Genomic DNA, 18,854 nt, shown 5'->3' with positions numbered 1-18,854 from the left:
AATAAATAAAATCTTTTAAAAATACATAAAATAAAATTGACTTTATTAGTTACCCCTTGCAGTTAAGATGTTAGTCCTACCTTTAAGAATGTTACCAGTCCTGTGGTATCTGGGTGGCTCAGTGGTTTAAGCCTCTGCCTTCGGCTGAGGTCATGTTCCCAGGGTCATGGAATTGAGCCCCACATCAGGCTCTCTGCTCAGCAGGGAGCCTGCTTCTCTCCTCCTCTGCCTGCCTCTCTGCCTACTTGTGATCTCTCTTTCTCTCTGTCAAATAAATAAAATCTTTAAAATAAATAAATAAATAAATAAATAAATATGTTACCAGTCCATATAAAATCACTAGGACCTTTTTTATACCTGAGCAGAGGGTCTGTGATAGTGAAAAAGAATAAAAAACTTGTATTATGTACATTTCTGTACTGTAATACTTTTTTTTACAATGATAATATTTTTATAATTTAAAATTTAAAAATTTGATTTACAAAAGTTATGACTTGTGGAGAAAATGACATGAGTAATGGCTCTTTGACAAAGGTTTGAGCTGAAATATAATGAGGATACTATAATCTGCAGAAGTGTTATTCTTTTTTTAAAGATTTTATTATCATCATTATCATTAATATTTTTAAAGTTTTATTTAATCTCTACACCCAACGTGGGGCTTGAACTCAGGACCCTGAGATCAAGAGTTGCATGCTTTTCTGACTGAGCCAGCCAAGTACCCCTAAGGTTTGATTTTTTTCAAGTAATCTCTACACTCCATGTGGGGCTCAAACTCACAGCCCCGAGATCAAGAGTTGCATGCTCCACAGACTATAAACCACCCAGGCACCCCTACATAAATGTTACTCTTGACAACTTGGCTTCAGGGTCTATAAATCCAAATTGTATGTTAAGTTGTGTGTTGTCTTGTATCATTAAAGAGTAGTGTCTGTAGCTTTCCTCAGATTTTTTCTAAAAATGCTAAACAAAAAGTCTAAGAGCTACTACCAAAGAGTGAAAATTCTTTTAGAACCTGAATAGTTTAACTTTCTTTATACGAGATTAAAGATATGCCTATATTCCAAATTGTTTTATAGTCAGTATTTTTAGTAAATTCTAATGTATTTTCCTGTAGATGAAAAAGGCTCATATATCCTATATGAGAATCTTATTAATCTGGTTTTTTTCCCTTCCTATTTGAAGGTTTCTTGTTCTCCTCAAGGTCTGACAGTTTGGGTTCAGAACACTTCATATTTGTGTAGTCGAGCTGGGCAGGTCCTCCCTGTCAGTATTCAGATGAATGGCTGGATTCATGATGGTAACCTGCTCTGCCCATCGTGTTGGGACTTCTGTGAGCTCTGTCCTCCAGAAAGAGATCCTCCAGCTACTAACTTGACCCGAGCTCTTCCACTAGGTGAGTAGTCTCTGTGGTTGGAGTAAAGACAAGACTTTTCTTATTTATATAATGTTGGAAATTCCCTTCAAGGAAACTCTTGAAAGGTGGAAACTCTTAAAACAGGTGGAGCATCTTCTCTTCTAATTGCAGTTTCATTGGAAAGCCTCCTTACCACCACTGTTAGAAATTGAAGGTGAGTAAACGACACTTCCGTTCAGTAAGAGGAAGGATAAGGAACATTTCTAAAGACCTCTGATTTGCAAAAAAAAAAAAAAAAAAAAAAAATCACTCAAGATTACAAAAACTGAATGTTTCAACCATTCGTTTTGAAATTAAGTATAAACAAAATTCTGCTCATTAAACACAAAAAGCATTTAAATGTATTTCAGTTATACAGGCATACCTCATGTTATTCTGCTTTACTTTATTGCACTTCACAGATACTGCATTTTTTACAAATGAAGGGTTTGTGCCAACCTTGGCAGCAACTCTGCCGGCACCACTTTTCCAACAGCATTGGCTCAGTTCATGTCTCTGTGTCACACTTTGGTAATTTTCATGATATTTTAAACCTTTTAATTATTATTATATTTGTGATGGTGATCTGTGATCAGTGTTCTTTGATTTTACAATTGTAATTTTGTTCTTTGGGGACACCAGGAACCACACTCATTAGAAACTGAACTTAATTGGTAATTTTGTGTATTCAGACTGCTCAACCAACCAACAATTCCCATTTCCCTCCTCTTCCTCAGGCCTCCCTATTCCCTGAGACACAACAATATTGAAATTAGGGCAATTAATAACCCTACCATGTCTCTAAGTGTTATGTAAAAGGAGATGTCACATGTCTATCAACTTAAATCAAAAGCTAGAAATGATTCAACTTAGTGAAGAAAGCATGTCAACAGCTGGTTTTGTCAGTTAACCAAGCTGTGAATACAAACGAAAATTTCTTGGAGAAGATGAAAAGTGATATTACAGTGAATACATGAATGACTGAAAAAAAAAAATCCTTGTTGCTGACATGGAGAAAGGGAGAAAGTCTGGGTGGTCTGGATAGAAGTTCAAAGCAGATACAACATTCTCTTAAGTCAAAGCCTAATCCAGAGCAAGGCCCCAACTCTCTTCACTTCTGTGAAGGCCAAGAGAAGTGAGGAAGCTGCAGAAGAAAAGTCAGAAACTAGCAGAGTTGAGTTCATGAAGTTTAAGGAAAGAAGACACCTCTGTAACATAGAAGTGTAAGGGAAAGTAGCGGGTACTGTTGTATTAGTTACAGCAAGTTATACAGAGTTGGCTAAGATAAATAATGGAAGTGGCCACACCAAACAACAGATTTTCAATGTAGATGAAGCTTCCATTGGAAGAAGATGCCATCAAGGACATTCATAGCTAGAAAGAAGTCAGTGCCTGACTTCAAAGCTTCCAAGGACAGGCTGGCTCTCTTGTTAGGGGGTAATACAACTGATGACTTAAAGTTGAAGCTGGTGCTAATTTACCATTTTGAAAATCCTAGGGCCCTTAGGAATTACACCAAATCTACTCTGCCTTTGCTTTGTAAGTGGAACAACAAAGCCTGGATGATAGCCTATCTGTTTGCAGCATGGTTTACTATTTTAAGCCCAGTGTTGAGACTTACTTCTCAGAAAAAAATTATTCCTTTTAAAACTACTGCCCATTGTGAATCCACCTGGTCATCCAAGAGCTCCAGTGGAAATGAGCAAGGAGATTCATGTTGTTTTTATACATGCTAATACAGTATCCATTCTGTAGCCCACAGATCAAGGAGGAATTTTGACTTTTAAGTCTTATTATTTAATAAATAAATTTTATAAAGCTATAACTGCCATACATAGTGACTCCTCTGATGGATTCGATCAAAGGAAATTGAAAACTTTCTTGCAAGGATTCACCATTCTCGATGTCATTAAGAATATCCCTGTTCCAGGCACCTGGGTGGCTCAGTTAGTTAGGCTTCTGCCTTTGGCTCAGGTCATGATCCCAGAGTTCTGGTATTGAGCCCCACTTGGCTCACCACTCAGCAGGGAGCCTACTTCTCCCTCTCCCTTTGCTCCCCCCCCCCACCCCCGCTTATTCTCTCACTCTCTCTATCTCAAATAAATAAAATCTTTAAAACAAAAGATCTCAGGGACACCTGAGTGTTTCAATAGGTTAAGCATCTGCCTTCGGCTCTTTCTCTCTCTCTCTGACAAATAAATAAAATCTTTTTAAAAAAAAGATCTTAGGCCCTTTTGGTATGGTAAATAGTATAAGTAGTGTTAAATACTCTTAGTTAACTTTTACTTTTAATGCAAAGCTGATACGGTAACTTAATTTTGTTGTTACTGTTTAATTGCTTTGGCTAGAATAAGAAGGCTGATAGTCCACAAGTTAGGTAGTTCTGGTGGAGTTCCTATCCTCAGGCCTAATCCCAGTTAACTGTAACAATCTGTCATCATCTCATTGTCCAAGACATGAGCAAGGATTGAGCTGTTGACAGAGTTGAAATAGTTATTCTTGCTGGTTCAGGAGTAAGAATCTTAGGAGTACAGTAGAAGAGTGTCTAGGAATGAGAGAAAATCCAAACCGGGTCAAAGGGCCATGAGTTGATCATTTCCAGTCTTTGGGGCATGACAAAAACAAATGAATCTATTCAAAGGAGGTGGGAGGTGGAGATTGCAAATCACCTGCCCCCCTCCACTTGCACAGTCTGCACCTTATACTCTGCTTATCCTACTCCTTCTTTACCAGTCACCCTTCTAATATGGTGCTGCTATAATGTGATTGATTTCCCTGTTAAATTGCCCATTTCTATGAGGAAGCATGGTCAAAAGAGTGTTGCAAGCACCAAATCACTACTGCAATTTTGAAAATGTGTAAATATTACAAGAATAGGTACATTTTAGGCATTGCTTTTTAAATACATACATCACTGTTGAAATTCTAAAATATCCTGACTTACCATATTTGTTAATGGGTTCACTGAGCATATTGAGTCTTTACTGAATATTTATTGAACTGTGTGCCAGAAACAATGACAAGTGTTTCTTTCAGGTAAATAGTTTGTTTCTGTTTAATACTTTTTTAATGACCCACTAAAGTCATAGAACTATTTTGATGCTTTAAATATGCTTGTGTGAGAAATACTAATAATTAGAATTAACCTATAATGAACCTTATTTTTTTGGTAAGATTTTATTTATTTATTTGACAGACAGAGCTCACAAATAGGCAGAGAGGCAGGCAGAGAGAGAGGAGGAAGCAGGCTCCCCACGGGAGCAGAGATGGGCTCGATCCCAGGACCCTGGGATCATGAACCAAGCCGAATGCAGAGGCTTAACCACTAAGCCAACCAGGTGCCCCTATAATGAACTTTATTAATAAACAAATGATCATCCATAATCTGTCTTAGTAAAGTATTTTTTTAGGTTTTTAAGCATGCCTTTAAAACTTTAAAAATGCTAATATTCTGGAGGAAGTGTAAAAGATATTCACCCTAAATTCTTCTCATTTTTGTTATTAGTGTTTTTAGGTATTAGTTCACATAGCTTTTTCTAATATCTGTAATTTCTTTTAGAATGTAAAACTCTGGGGGCACCTGGGTGACTCAGTCAGTTAAGGGTCTGCCTTCAGCTCAGGTCATTATCTCAGGGTTCTGGGGTCAAGCTCCACATTGGATTTCCTGCTCAGTTGGGAGCCTGCTTCTCCCTCTCCCCCTCTCCTTTGTTGCACTCTCTCTCTCTCTCAAATGGGTGGGTAAAATTAAAAAAAAAAAAAAAGTAAAACTCTGACTTTATTTTCTTTTTACTAGTTGACACTACTAAATGCTGGAGTGTGATTAGGTAGTTGTTCTATATTGCCTAAAATCGTTTCCATTAGTGACTATGAAAGATTTTTCTGAATTCTTTCAAGTCTCTTCAGATTGTAGAGGTTATTTTTGTTTCCATTTATTGAATGCTAGACACTTTTGCCAAGTGCTTTGTCTTTATTATTGCATTTAACCATCACAAAAACTAATGATGTAGGAATTACTGTTTTACAACTGAGAAAACTAAGGTATAAAGAGATTAAGTAATGTATTATCCATGAACTAATAAATAATGAAGTTCAGATAAAAACCCAGAACTTACTGTCTCTAATTTATTTTGAAACCCTCATTTTTAATGTTTTCATTTTAATTAGTACTAGCACGGAAAGTGCAATATTTTTGAAGAACACATGTTCCAGAACTGCCATTAATGTTTTAATAGCTTGTTAAATTTTATTACTAACAGTGGATAAACATTGCCTACTTCTCCTGTTACTTTGGGCCAAAATGAAAATCAGGAGATAAAGGGATATGCCTATGTTATTAGTCACTTCAGGGTCTATTCCTTAATGCAGCCCACACCACTCTACCACATCAACTCTGGCTTGATGTTCCATAGTTTGCACTGTCCACTACAAGGTGATGCTGATATTGTTGACACAAAGACTACATTTTAAAAAGAACCATTCTTGGGAGGCCTGGGTGGCTCAGTTGGTTAAATGTCTGCCTTCAGCTCAGGTCATGATCCCAGGGTCCTAGTATCGAGTCCTGCATCAGGCTCCCTGCTCATTGGGGAGCCTGCTTCCCCCTTTCTCTTGCCTGCCTCTCTGCCTCCTTGTGCTCTTTCTCCCTCTGTCAAATAAGTAAATAAAGTCTTAAAAAAAAAAAAAAAGAACCATTCTTAGCTAAGTGGGATTTTTTTTTCCTTATTCACAATTTCATTTTATTTTTATTAACATATACTGTATTATTTGTTTCAGGAGTATAGATCAGTGGTTCATCAGTCTTACACAATTCACAGTGCTCACCATAACACATACCCTCCCCAGTGTCCATCTTATGGTTTGTTTCCCTCTCTGGTTTCATCCCATTTCTTTTTTCCTTCTCTTCCCCCATGATTCTCTGCCTTGTTTCTCAAATTCCACATACCAGCGAGATCATATGATAATTATCTTTCTCTGATTGACTTATTTCACTTAGCATAGTACCCTCTAGTTCCATCCACTCATTGCAAATGGCAAGATTTCATTTCTTTGATGGCTGCATGATATTCCATTATATATATACACCACATCTTTATCCATTTATCTGCTGATGGACATCTAGACTCTTTCCATAGTTTGCCTATTGTGGACATTTCTGCTATAAACATTAGGGTGCACGTGCCCCTTTGGATCACTACATATACATCTTTGGGGTAAATACCCAGTACTACAATTGCTGGGTCGTAGGGTAGCTCTGTTTTCAGCTTTTTGAGGAAACTCCATACTGTTCCTCAAAGTCACTGCAGAGTCACTGCACCATCTTGCATTCCCACCAACAGTGTAGGAGGGTTCTCCTTTCTCTGCATCCTCACCAACATCTGTCATTTCCTGACTTGTTGATTTTAGCCATTCTGTCTGGTGTGAGGTGGTATCTCATTGTGGTTTTGATTTGTATTTCCCTGATGGCAGGTGATGTTCAGCACTTTGTCATGTGTCTGCTGGCCATTTGGATGTTTTCTTTGCAGAAATGTCTGTTCAGGTCTTCTTCCCATTTCTTGATTAGATTATTTGTTCTTTGGGTGTTGTTTGATAAGTTCTTTGTAGATTTTAGATACTAGTCCTTTATCTGATATGTCATTTGCAAATATCTTCTCTCATTCATTCAATTCTCTCTTGGTTTTGTTGATTGTTTCCTTTGCTGTGCAAAAGCTTTTAAAGTACCAGTAGCTCATTTTTGTCCTTGCTTCCCTTGCCCTTGGCGATGTGTCTGGGAATAAGTTGCTATGGCTGAGGTGGAAGAGGTTGCTGCCATATTCTCCTCAAGGATTTTAATGGATCCCCATCTCACACTTGGGTCTTTCATCCATTTTGAGTCTATTTCTGTATCTGGTGCAAGCAAGAGGTTCAGTTTCATTCTTTTGCATGTGGCTGTCCAATTTTCCCAAAACCATTTGTTGAAGAGATTGTCTTTTTTCCATTAAATATTCTTAACTGCTTTGTCGAAGATTAGTTGACCATAGAGTTGAGGGTCCATTTCTGGGCACACCATTCTGTTACATTGATCTCTGTGTCTGTTTTTGTGCCGGTACTGAAAGTCCTAGAACCTAAGTCAGGTTCGGTGGGGTGAGGAGGTTCGGAGCCGACGACTAAAGAAAGAATTCTTAAGACGTCATTGGTGCAAAATGGTGGTTTATTAAAGCACGGGGACAGGACCCGTGGGCAGGAAGAGCTGCTGCCCCGGGTTGTGAGGGATGGCAGGTTATGTACCCTGCTGTTGGGGGAAGGTGAGGGGAAGGGAGGTTTCAGTGGAGTTTTCATATGCTAAAGAGGGCCTACAAGGTGCCAGGATGTTCCAGGCCTGCCGGAGGCCTTGCCCTTGCTGCTGGATCAATGTTGTCTTTAGACCAGCCATTAACATTAAGATCTTTGGGAGACTTTTTGGTGGGGTGTCACAATCCTGCTATCAGTCGTCTTTGTTAGTGAGATTTAGAACATTTGTAAGCCAAGGGAGACTCCTGTCTAGCAGGATTGTGAGCTCTGCAAGTTAACCATTTGCTTATTGTTCATGGCAGTCAGGGCTGCCTGAGGGATGCTACGCTTATGGAGGGGAAAGGGTGAAGAGGGGGTGGAAGGCGCCAGCTTTTGCTTTGTCCTCAGCCAGCCTCCTGCTCCCTCATCAGTACCGTACTGTTTTAATGATTACGGCTTTGTAATAGAGCTTGAAGTCCGGAATTGTGATGCCACCAGCTTTGGTTTTCTGTTTCAACATTCCTCTGGCTATTTGGGGTCTTTTCTTGTTCCAATACATATTGTAGGATTATTTGTTCCATTTCTGTGAAAAAAGTTGATGGTATTTTGATAGGGATTTCATTGAATGTGTAGATTGGTCTAGGTAGCATAGATATTTTAACAATATTTGTTCTTCTAATCCATGAGTATGGAATGTTTTTCCATTTCTTTTATGTCTTCTTCAACTTCTTTCATGAGTCTTCTATAGTTTTCTGAGTACATATCCTTTGCCTCTGTGGCTACATTTGTTCTTAGGTATCTTACGGTTTTGGGTGCAGTTGTAAATGAGATCGACTCCTTAATTTATCTTTCTTCTCTCTCATTGTTGGTGTATAGAAATGCAACTGATTTCTGTCCATTGATTTTATATCCTTCAACTTTACTGAATTCCTGTATGAATTCTAGCAGTTTTGGAGTGGAGTCTTTTGGGTTTTCCACATAAAGTATCATATCATCTGCAAAGAGTGAGAAGTGCATATGACTTCTTCTTTGCCAACTCAGATGGCTTGTACTTCTTTTTGTTGTCTGATGCTGAGGCTTGGACTTCCAGTACTATGTTGAATGGCAGTGATGATAGTGGACATCCCTGCCATCTTTCTGACGAGAATGATATTCACTGTGGGGTTTTCATAGATGACTTTTTGATGTTATTGACATATGTAGCCTCTATCCTACACTGTGAAGAGTTTTAATCAAGAAAGGATGCTGTACTTTATCAGATGTTCTTTCTGCATCTGTTGAGAGTATCATATGGTGTTTGTCCTTTCTTTGATTAATGTAATGTAATGTATGACATTGATTGATTTCTGGATGTTGAACCAAGCTTGTAGCACAGAAATAAATCCCACTTGGTCATGGTGAATAATCCTTTGGATAGTATTTTTGTCAGAATTTTTGCATCCATGTTCATCAGGGATATTTGTCTGTAATTCCCCTTTTTTGATGGGTCATTGTCCAGTTTTGGGATTACGGTAATGCTGGCCTCATAAAATGAGTTTGGAAGTTTTCCTTCCATATTTGTTTTTTGGAACAGTTTCAGAAGAATAAGTGTTAACTTTTCTTTAAATGTTTGATGGAATTCCAATGGGAAGCCATCAGTCCCTGGGCTCTTGTTTGTTGGGAGGTTTTTGATTAGTGCTTCAGTTTCATTTCTGCTTTGGGGTCTGTTCTTTTCTCTTTCTTCCTGCATTAGTTTTGGTAGTTTATATGTCTTTAGGAATGCATCCATTTCTTCCCGATTATCTTATTTGTTTTCATAGAGTTACTCATATGTTCTTATAATCATTTGTATTTCTTCAGTGTTGGTTGTAATCTCTCCTCTTTCATTCATGATTTTATATTTGGGTCCCCTCTCTTTTCTTTTTGATAAGTCTGGCCAGAGGTTTATCCATTCTTACTAATTCTTTCAAAGAACCAGCTCCTAGTTTCATTGATCTGTTTTTCTGTTCTTTTGGTTTCTATTTCCTTGATCTCTGCTCTAATCTTTATTATTTCTCTTCTGCTGTGTTTAGGCTTTCTTTGCTGTTCTTTCTTCAGCTCCTTTAGGTGTGGGATTAGGTTGTGTATTTGAGACCTTTCTTATTTCTTTTTTTTTTTTTTTTTAAGATTTTAGTTATTTATTTGTCAGAGAGAGAGCGAGTGAGAGCGAGCACAAGCAAACAGAGTGGCAGGCAGAGTCAGAGGGAGAAGCAGGCTCCCTGCGGAGCAAGGAGCCTGATGTGGGACTCGATCCCAGGATGCTGGGATCATGACCTGAGCTGAAGGCAGCTGCTTAACCAACTGAGCCACCCAGACGTCCCTGGTGATCACAGATTCTTTCAGTTTCTGTTTGTCCTGGAAGCTTTTTGTCTCTTCTTTTTTTTTTTTTTTTTTTTAAGATTTTATTTATTTATTTATTTGACAGACAGAGATCACAAGTAGGCAGAGAGGCAGGCAGGCAGGCAGAGAGAGAGGAAGGGAAGCAGGCTACCTGCTGAGCAGAGAGCCTGATGCAGGGCTTGATCCCAGGACCTGGGTCATGACCTGAGCCGAAGGCAGAGGCTTTAACCCACTGAGCCACCCAGGTGCCCCTCTTCTTCTATTTTTGATGACAGCTTAGCTGATTATAGTCTTCTTGGCTGCATATTTTTCTAGTTTAGTACACTGAATATATCACGCCAGTCCTTTCTGGCCTGCCAGGTCTCTGTGGTCTGCTGTCCATCTAATGTTTCTACCATTATAAGTTACAGACCTCTTCTCCAGAGTTGCTTTCAGGATTTACTCTTTTCTCTGAGATTTGTAAATTGGGTTCTCTGTGCCTCCTGGATTTTGATGCCAGTTTCCTTCACCAGATAAGGGAAGTTTTCTGCTTTAATTTGCTCCAGTACACCTTCTGCCCCTCTTTCTCTTTCTTCCTCTTCTGGGATCCCAATTATTCTAATATTGTTTCACTTTATCATATCACATATCTCTCAAATTCTCCCCTTGTGATCCAGTTCTTGTTTTTATCTCTTTTTCTCAGCTTCTTTATTCTCCATCATCTGGTCTTCTATATCACAAATTCTCTTCTGCCTCATTTATCCTAGCAGTTAGAGCCTCCATTTTTATGGCACCTCATTAATAGCCTTTTCAGTTTCAACTTGGTTAGATTGTATTTCTCCAGAAAGGGATTCTCTAGTATCTTCTGTGCCTTTTTTTTTTTTTTTTAATTTTTATTCACTGGAGCCACCATAGCACATACCCTCCCCAATGTCCATCACCCAGCCACCCTATCACTCCCCCCTCCCTTTTTCTATGCTTTTTTTTTTTTTTAAAGATTTTATTTATTTATTTGACAGAGAGAAATCACAAGTAGATGGAGAGGCAGGCAGAGAGAGAGAGAGAGGGAAGCAGGCTCTCTGCTGAGCAGAGAGCCCGATGCGGGACTCGATCCCAGGACCCTGAGATCATGACCTGAGCCGAAGGCAGGGGCTTAACCCACTGAGCCACCCAGGCGCCCCTCTATGCTTTTTTTAAGCCCAGCTAGTATCTTTATAATCATCATTCTGAACCCTGGTTCCGGCATCTTACTAATGTCCATATAATTGCCATAGGAGGCAATACCCTGGCAGTCAGTATTGCCTCTTATTCTTTTTTTTTTTTTTTTGAGGTGAGTTTTTCTGTTTTGTCATTTTGTCCAGAAGAGAATAGATGAACAAGAGAGCAAAATACTGCAAGGGTAACAACCCCAGAAAAATATGCACTAAACAAATCAGAAGAGACCCAAAACCTTGGGGTGGAGGGAGGAGGGGAAAAAAGAAAAAAGAAGACTATGATTAGGCTGGTGAATAGAACAGAGCCACACACTAGATTTGGGGTGTATTTTGGTCTTTTGGAAGAAACTGCCTCCCAAAATTTTAAAGAAAGAAATACTTATACATACACACACACACACACACACATACACATAAGGGTAAATACAATGAAGGGGTAAATTATGGCTATAAAAATGAAAATTAAAAAAGATTTTTAAAAAGGTCTTGATAAGTTGGTTGAAAAAAGAGGAAAATAAAAAAAAGAAATAGAAAAAAATTAATAAAACTTTAAATATTAACTTTGAAAGACTAAAGAATCATGGGGGAAAAGCCATGAATTCTCTGTGGTGTATTCCCCTAGCGCTGGAGTTTTGCAGTTCTCATTGATTGGTAAACTTGGTCTTGACTGGATATTCTTGCTGATCTTCTGGAGGAGAGGCCTGTCGCATTGATTCTCAAATGTCTTTGTCTCAGGTGGAATTGCACCATTCTTGCCAGGGGCCAGGCTAAATAATCTTCTTGGGTTTGCACTCAGTAGCTTTTCTTCCCTGAAGATTTCTGCACAGCTTTAGAGAACAAGTATGAAAATGGCAGCCTCCCAAACTCTGGCCCTTTAAGCGCCGAGAGCTTGGGTCCGCACTCCTCAGTGAGCCCTCAGAGAAAAGTAGTCAGTCACTACTGTCTCCCTGGTCTCTGGCCACATTCCTTGCTCACCTGGCCTGTGACCAAGCGTTTCTATCTCAGGCACATGACTGTGTTCACATTTGGAATCTCCAAACCTAGCAGATTCCTGTGGCAGGCTCCTGAATCAGGCTCCCACACGAGGCTCCCAAGCCACTCTTGCTAGGAAAGAAAGAGAGTCTCCCCGATGTGCCGCTTGTTGAGCCCTTGCTCAAAGAGCAGTGGCCCAGTTGTGCCAGGGATTGCAGTTTAAGGTAACCCTGAGCTGAGAGCCCCCTCCTGGGCTTAGTCTTTGCAGCTGGCTTTCCTGCTCTGATACCTGGGAGCTCTACTGCAGTCAGGCACCCCTGGCCTTTCTGTGACTCCAAGGGCCCTGATTCCACACTATCCCAGTGAGGGATCCATCCCTGGCGTAGCTATTAGAGCAATGTCCCTCAGCAGAGCAGACTTGTAAAAGTTCCAATTTTGTGCTCCTCTGTTCCATCACTTGCTAGTAGCTGACTGTATATCGCCTCAGATTCACTTCTCCATATATCCTGCCTTCCAGAATGTGGTTGCTTTTCTTTTTCTTTTTTAAGATTATGGCAGATCACAAGTAGGCAGAGAGGCAGGCAGAGAGAGAGGGAAGCAGGCTCCCCACCAAGCAGAGAGCCCGATGTGGGGCTCGATCCCAGGACCCTGGGATCATGACCTGAGCCGAAGGCAGAGGCTTTAACCCACTGAACCACCCAGGTGCCCCTGTGGTTGCTTTTCTATTCATAGAGTTGCTGCTAAAGCAACTAAATAACAACTCAACTATGCTGTTAAGTATGTAGGTGTTCAGAATGGTTTGATAACTATCTAGCTGAATTCCTGGGACCAGACAAAATTTAGGTCTCCTACTCCTCTATCATCTTGATGCCCTCTCTAAGTGGGATTTTTTTTTAAGATTTAACAAATACCAGCATGATTCCATTGAGGAAGAATAGGAGTTCCCCCATGGTTTACCTGGCTTATGGGCATTAAAATAATTCTTTTAAAATACCTGTTCCACACTGTGTAGTATGATGCTCAGAAATATCTTGCCATTATCACTGTGTTCGTTCCATAGCTGAAGACTAGTCCTATTTTTCCTACCTTTTAAGCAAGTCAGACTTGAATCTTGGTTGGCTCTTTATTGATAAAAATATTAGAAAGGACAACTTATTCTGAAATAAAGTCAGGTTAACCTGGTCTCTTGACTGCAATAAAAATGCTTTCCTTTCTGAGAATTGTTTTGGGAAGATTTTACCCCTGAGAACAACTCATGGCTAAATTAAAATATATTCCTAGTGCCCAAAGCCCATAGAATATTCTGCCATTTCTTTCTTTTTTTTTTTTATGATTTTATTTATTTATTTGACAGGGAGAGAGATCACACAAGCAGGAGGAGCAGCAGGCAGAGGGAGAGGGAAAAGCAGGCTCCCTGCTGAGCAGGGAGCTGGGCATGGGGCTTGATTCCAGAACCCTGGGATCATGACCGGAGCCAAAGGCAGACCCTCAACCAACTGAGCCACCCAGGATCCCCTCTTTCACCATTTCCATATCAGCCTGGGGTAATATGGATAGATGGGTAGATATTTAGAGATCAGGGACCATATGTGCTGGTTTACGTGGGACAGTCCATGTACCTATGGTCTTGGTATAATTATTAATAGCATTCCCTTGTGTTAATTTTATTTCACACTTCATAAAATAGGCAATCTCCATCTCAAGAGTACAGAGAGAACTGCAAAATAAGGGAAAAGAACTGCAAGCAGGAAACAAGAAGTATTTGGGTTAATTTGATTGGCTGGGGTGGTATATCTGACCTTACTAGAAATATCAAGGAAGAAAGAAATAACTGCAGGTCCCAGAGTTGGCTTGCCAGTTGTAGATTAGCTACTGGTTATACTGTGTTTCTGGTTAAGCAGGGGAACACAAAAGTCATCTAAGTTTCAGTTTGCTGACATGGCACCATGGGCACCAGTGGTTCCATCTCGGGAAATTTATTGCAGTGCTTGTCTCAAAATGTCCTGATTTGGGATGATAAATTTCAGGGTTACCCTACGTAAAAAGGACAAGAATAGAGGAAGAAGATTCTGTATCCCGTGTTAGAATCACCAAGATATTAATTTACTTCCCTTTAGCTTTGTTGGGATACTTCCTAAAGATAATTCTTTCTTTTCTGGGGTGCTACTTTTAACCTCAATATGGTGGGTACATCGTCTTTCCTTCTTGCATAAGATATTTTGTTCTTTTTCTATAAATGTATAAAAATGACTTTGCATATATAGGTTTCAGGAAGTTATTCTTGATTCTGCTCTCCAAGGTGGTCTTTGTTCACCTTTTAATTGTCACCTGTACTTATCTGCCAATTTTTAATTGGTATGATTTTTTCCAAAAATGTCTCTACTAAAGTCAATTTTTTTGTTTTCAATCCTAGATCTTTGTTCCCATTCCTCTAGCCTGGTGGTTACTCTCTGGCTTCTGCTAGGCAATCTATTTCCTCTGCTGGCTGGATTTCTTCTGTGTGTATGGCACTAGGAATGGAAAAGTGAATTCTCAAGACATTACTTTGTGTCACGTTCCTCTGAACAAAGCACAAATCTGGGAGAGTGCCAGCCTAGGCAGATGGCAAAAGAGGCGTTCCTAACTTTGGCTTGGAAGCTTTGACCACAATCAGACCTTGAAGCAGAACTTCACAGCAGTCACTCTTCATCAGCAGCCCGACAGCCTCAGAGCTTGGAGAAGGAGAAGGAATTCTAAGTCACCATGTCTTTATTTGTCAGAATGTATAACCTGCCTGAAATTTGCCTTTGAAAATGGAATAATTGGTGAAATTTTCAGAGTGATTACATACCCCAGCATTTTCATTAACCTAAAATGAATACTGCAGTAATTTTTAAAATGGCTATTATAAGATTATAAATTATGGATCCTGTCCTCAAAAGTTAAATTGTCCTTTGAATTACAGATAGTAATTGAATTGGGTTTCTGTATCACTGTTATATTGAATTTAATGGCTATGCATGGTACACTTAAATCATTGTCATTGTTCTCATTGTCTAAAAGGTTGGGTTTTTTTTTTTTAATGTTTTGCTAAATCTTATGATTTGACCATGCTTGGCTTTTTCAAACCAGCTGTGTGGCAGTTTACTACTTAACCATTAGGCACTGGTAGCCCTTCCAGTTGTGTTCTCCAGTAATTTAATCATGATGTGAAAAACTGTGGTAGCAGAGAGAGAAAAATACTCTGCCATGTAACACTGAAGACATGCAAACAGAAGAAAACCTAATTGTATGTTTTTCAGATAATAATTATGATAACTGTAACCCAAGAAAAATAGAACTATTCTTTTTTGACCAATGAAGAGAAAAATTATGGTACTACATAGAGAGATATGCAGTTATTTTCAAGTAGGCTAAGAAGTTATTACAGAAGAATATCTACTATCTGAAAACTATATATAAGAAGAAAAATATAAGTCAAAACAAGGTGGTTTACTAATAGCAAAGTGTAAGTTTGTTGTAGGGCCTATTCATCACCCACAATATAAGGCTTGGTCCGCAGAAGTCAGAAAATTGCCTGTGCTTTAAAAGGAGGTGATGTTCTTGATATGATGTGATTTCCGCCCAGTGCTCTGAATGTCAAAGTGAAGAAGTTCAGTGAAGCGCAGGTAAATGGCAGGAGTAACTATGACTCTCTGAAGGTAGCCAAATGCCTCGTCATCTAATTAGTAATGCACATTAGTAATGCACATGAGTGGATGAACGAGATTCCCATTGTCCCTAGCTACTATCCAGAGAAACCAGACAGGGGAATGGGTTTGGCAGACAAAAAACAAAAACAAACCAACGGTAAAAAGAGGTGATGTTTTTTGCTTCCTGCTTTTGACACTGCTCCTGTTACTACATAGATTCTCATCCTCAGAAACAATTCTGCTCCGGTACTAAAGCTTACCACCCCCTCTTAGTAATTCAATTCAAAGTTTTTTAGTGATGAGTAATGCCCAGTTCTCTCTAAAGTTAATGAAGTCCTCAAACACCTGAACAGTATTTTTTCATTCATTCATCTATTCATTCATTCATTCACCTTTTAATTTAGCATAGTTATTGAGCACTCCATTTAAGAGATTATGCTAAGTGAGCAAGCAGTATAATTACTAAAAAGTAATTAGCTGACCATTTGACATTGGAGCCAAACTGCAACCCAGAATAGAGGAAAGTCACCTTTTTCTAATGCATAAGTTTTAAATATGTATTTGCAAGCAGTTTTAAATTGGAGGTATTTGTCATTGTAAAAAAAAAAAAAAAGAAAGAAAGAAAGAAAGAAAAAACTGGGGGTCTCTAGCATAGCTGACTTCAGCTAAAGAGAAGTTAATAGTAATGGTGTCAGGCCAGTGCTTAGTTTTCTGCCTTTGTCACACATTACTTTAAAGGTCAAGGAAAAGTATAGAGTATATTTTTAAAGAAAATTATAAAACTCTAAACTTATATATTGATTGTGATTATGAATCATCCTGCAAAGTTGTATAAAGAATTTCACCAAAAGTATGATGGATAATATATTTGCGATTCACAGTGGTAGGTTCAATTATATTTTGACTGTTGTGCAGTAATGCCATTTAGGTAGTATTGTTTCCGAGCATGGTGCTTTTTATACTTGAAATATATTTTTGCTTTATTTTTTATTGATATAATTATATTTGCACTAATGACTTTCTGGAGAAAATATTATAGATGACATTTTTTCTATATATATATTTATTAAGCTTGGAATCTGATACCCTAGTGTTTTCTCTGCACATATAAGGAACTTGATAAGGTATGTGGCTAAGAAATCTTGAGTTTCTGAGGGTAACTAACAGCTCCGGTGTCTTCCTTCCTCTTCAACAAGTCTTGAGAGTGGTTGCTTATCACTGATTCTTCATAGTATACCCCGGGAAGACTTAGAAGGTCACTGAACCTATAAGAAATGTTAAGAGGAGCATTTGAGTCACTTAGAATATGGCCGTAGTATAAAAACAGACTTAAAGTCTGAGATTTCCGTGCAGAATTAGTGGGCTAGAATTCAGCTTTGAACTGAAGAATTCAAAATGGCCTATATGTTGGTATCCTGTGGCAGGATGCCTTTTATGTTAACAAAAGCAGTTCACCGAGAAGACTAGCAGACTGCAGCCATGGTGGAAGTGAGATGGGGGACATGGTGAAAGTAGCTGATTTGGGGACAATAGACTGGAGTCTCTCTCTGACTCAAAAAGTGTGGAGTGCATATAAAAATGGACCAGACTACCTCAGTTTTCAGTTCAGATTTAGGTTCATTTTGATAGTATTAAGGTCCCAATTGTCAAAAATAACAAGTGATTTTGTCTCTCAGGTTTTCAAGAACAGAATTTACAGGAAGGCAGCAAAAGCCATGTCAGCAGACTTGAGCTGACAGCTTTAAAGAAACTGGCAAACAGTTAGGTAGTCTTAAGGTAGACTCCTCTAATACTCTCCTGAAGAATATCCTTTTCCCTTACTTATTTCTTAAGGATATTTATTTTTGTTAAGACCAAATAGATGTTCTTAAAATGTTATAAGTTATGCCTAAAATTAGTTTCAGCCTAGTATGTTGGCTTAGAGTTTATCAGTATTTGAAGATGAAACATGAATTAGTGAAGTTTAAATGGCTTTAGGAAGATACATAAATAAACATATCTGAGTATTCCATAAAATTTTATCAATATTCTCCTCACTATTAGAAGACCCAACTGTAAAATGGCTAGCTGCCTTGTCAGATTCTTTTAGCTCTAATATTCTATGACCAACATTCATCCAGACTCAGTAGGTCACTGCTGGCTCTGATCTGTGTCCTAGAGTATGCCAGCTTGCGCATCATGTTCATGACAGTGTCTCGGGCTCAGTGCCCTGGTGCTGTCCATGTCCTTGGACACTGAGTGGAGAGAGAAGAGCCATCTCTGAGGGCATTTGAGCTGTCCTGATAAAGGAGGTGGACTTTAGTCATAACCCCACAGATCATTTCATAGTGGGCACTAGTCATTCATGCCATGTCCTTGCAGCCCTGGAAGATGAATATATTTTAATAAGATTGTGCTACTCATTCTGAAGAAAGAACTTATCTCCTGAAAGGACTACTACTACTATTACTACTACTACTATTACTTTTTCTCCTTCTCTTTCTCTTCTTCCTCCTCCTCCTCCTCCTTTTCTTCTTCTCCTAATTCTTCTTCTTCTTCTAATTCTTTTTCTTCTTCTTCTAATTCTTCTTCTTCTCCTCCTCCTCTTCCTTCTTCTTCCTCTTCTTCCTTTTCTTCTTTTTTTGATACATTCAGTCAGAATAGGGTTGGAAGTGATGAATTATTTTCTTTTATGTTTACATTTTTTGTAAATAGAAGATTTAAGAACTAATGTTTATTTGTGTTATTGAACTTCAAGTGTAATGTATTCCTTGGTTTAAAAAAAACTTTAATAAAAATGGAAACTAATCTGTATTTTGTCTTTACTTACCATCAGTTTTTAAAACCTGGTTGAAGAACATGTGCACTATTTGGGGAATTGTTAACAGCACTATTTGTGTTAATTGTGAAATAATTTGATTTCTACTTTAATGGATTAGAATTGCCCTACTTAACGAATGGGGACAGGTTTTATGTAAAGCTGTAGGGAGTAGCCCTCCTCAAAGAGTTATGTAGATAAGAGAGCAGTCTAAAACAGTTCAG

General features: G+C 38.7%; 1 protein-coding gene across 1 annotated transcript in view; it reads left to right on the top strand.

The window, feature by feature from the left end:
* LMLN (leishmanolysin like peptidase) overlaps positions 1-18,618 on the top strand; it is an 85,532-nt gene extending 66,914 nt beyond the window's left edge. Inside the window, exons 16-17 of the mRNA XM_059391132.1 lie at positions 1,186-1,396; positions 14,576-18,618. Coding sequence (XP_059247115.1) covers positions 1,186-1,396; positions 14,576-14,676 — 312 coding nt within the window. The 3' untranslated portion in view covers positions 14,677-18,618. The remainder of the gene's footprint in view (positions 1-1,185; positions 1,397-14,575) is intronic.
* Positions 18,619-18,854: the final 236 nt, after the last annotated feature.

Source organism: Mustela nigripes, chromosome 2 (assembly GCF_022355385.1).
Source record: "Mustela nigripes isolate SB6536 chromosome 2, MUSNIG.SB6536, whole genome shotgun sequence".
In the NCBI taxonomy this organism is placed as follows: Eukaryota; Metazoa; Chordata; class Mammalia; order Carnivora; family Mustelidae; genus Mustela; species Mustela nigripes.
This window is presented reverse-complemented; position numbering and strand designations above follow the sequence as displayed.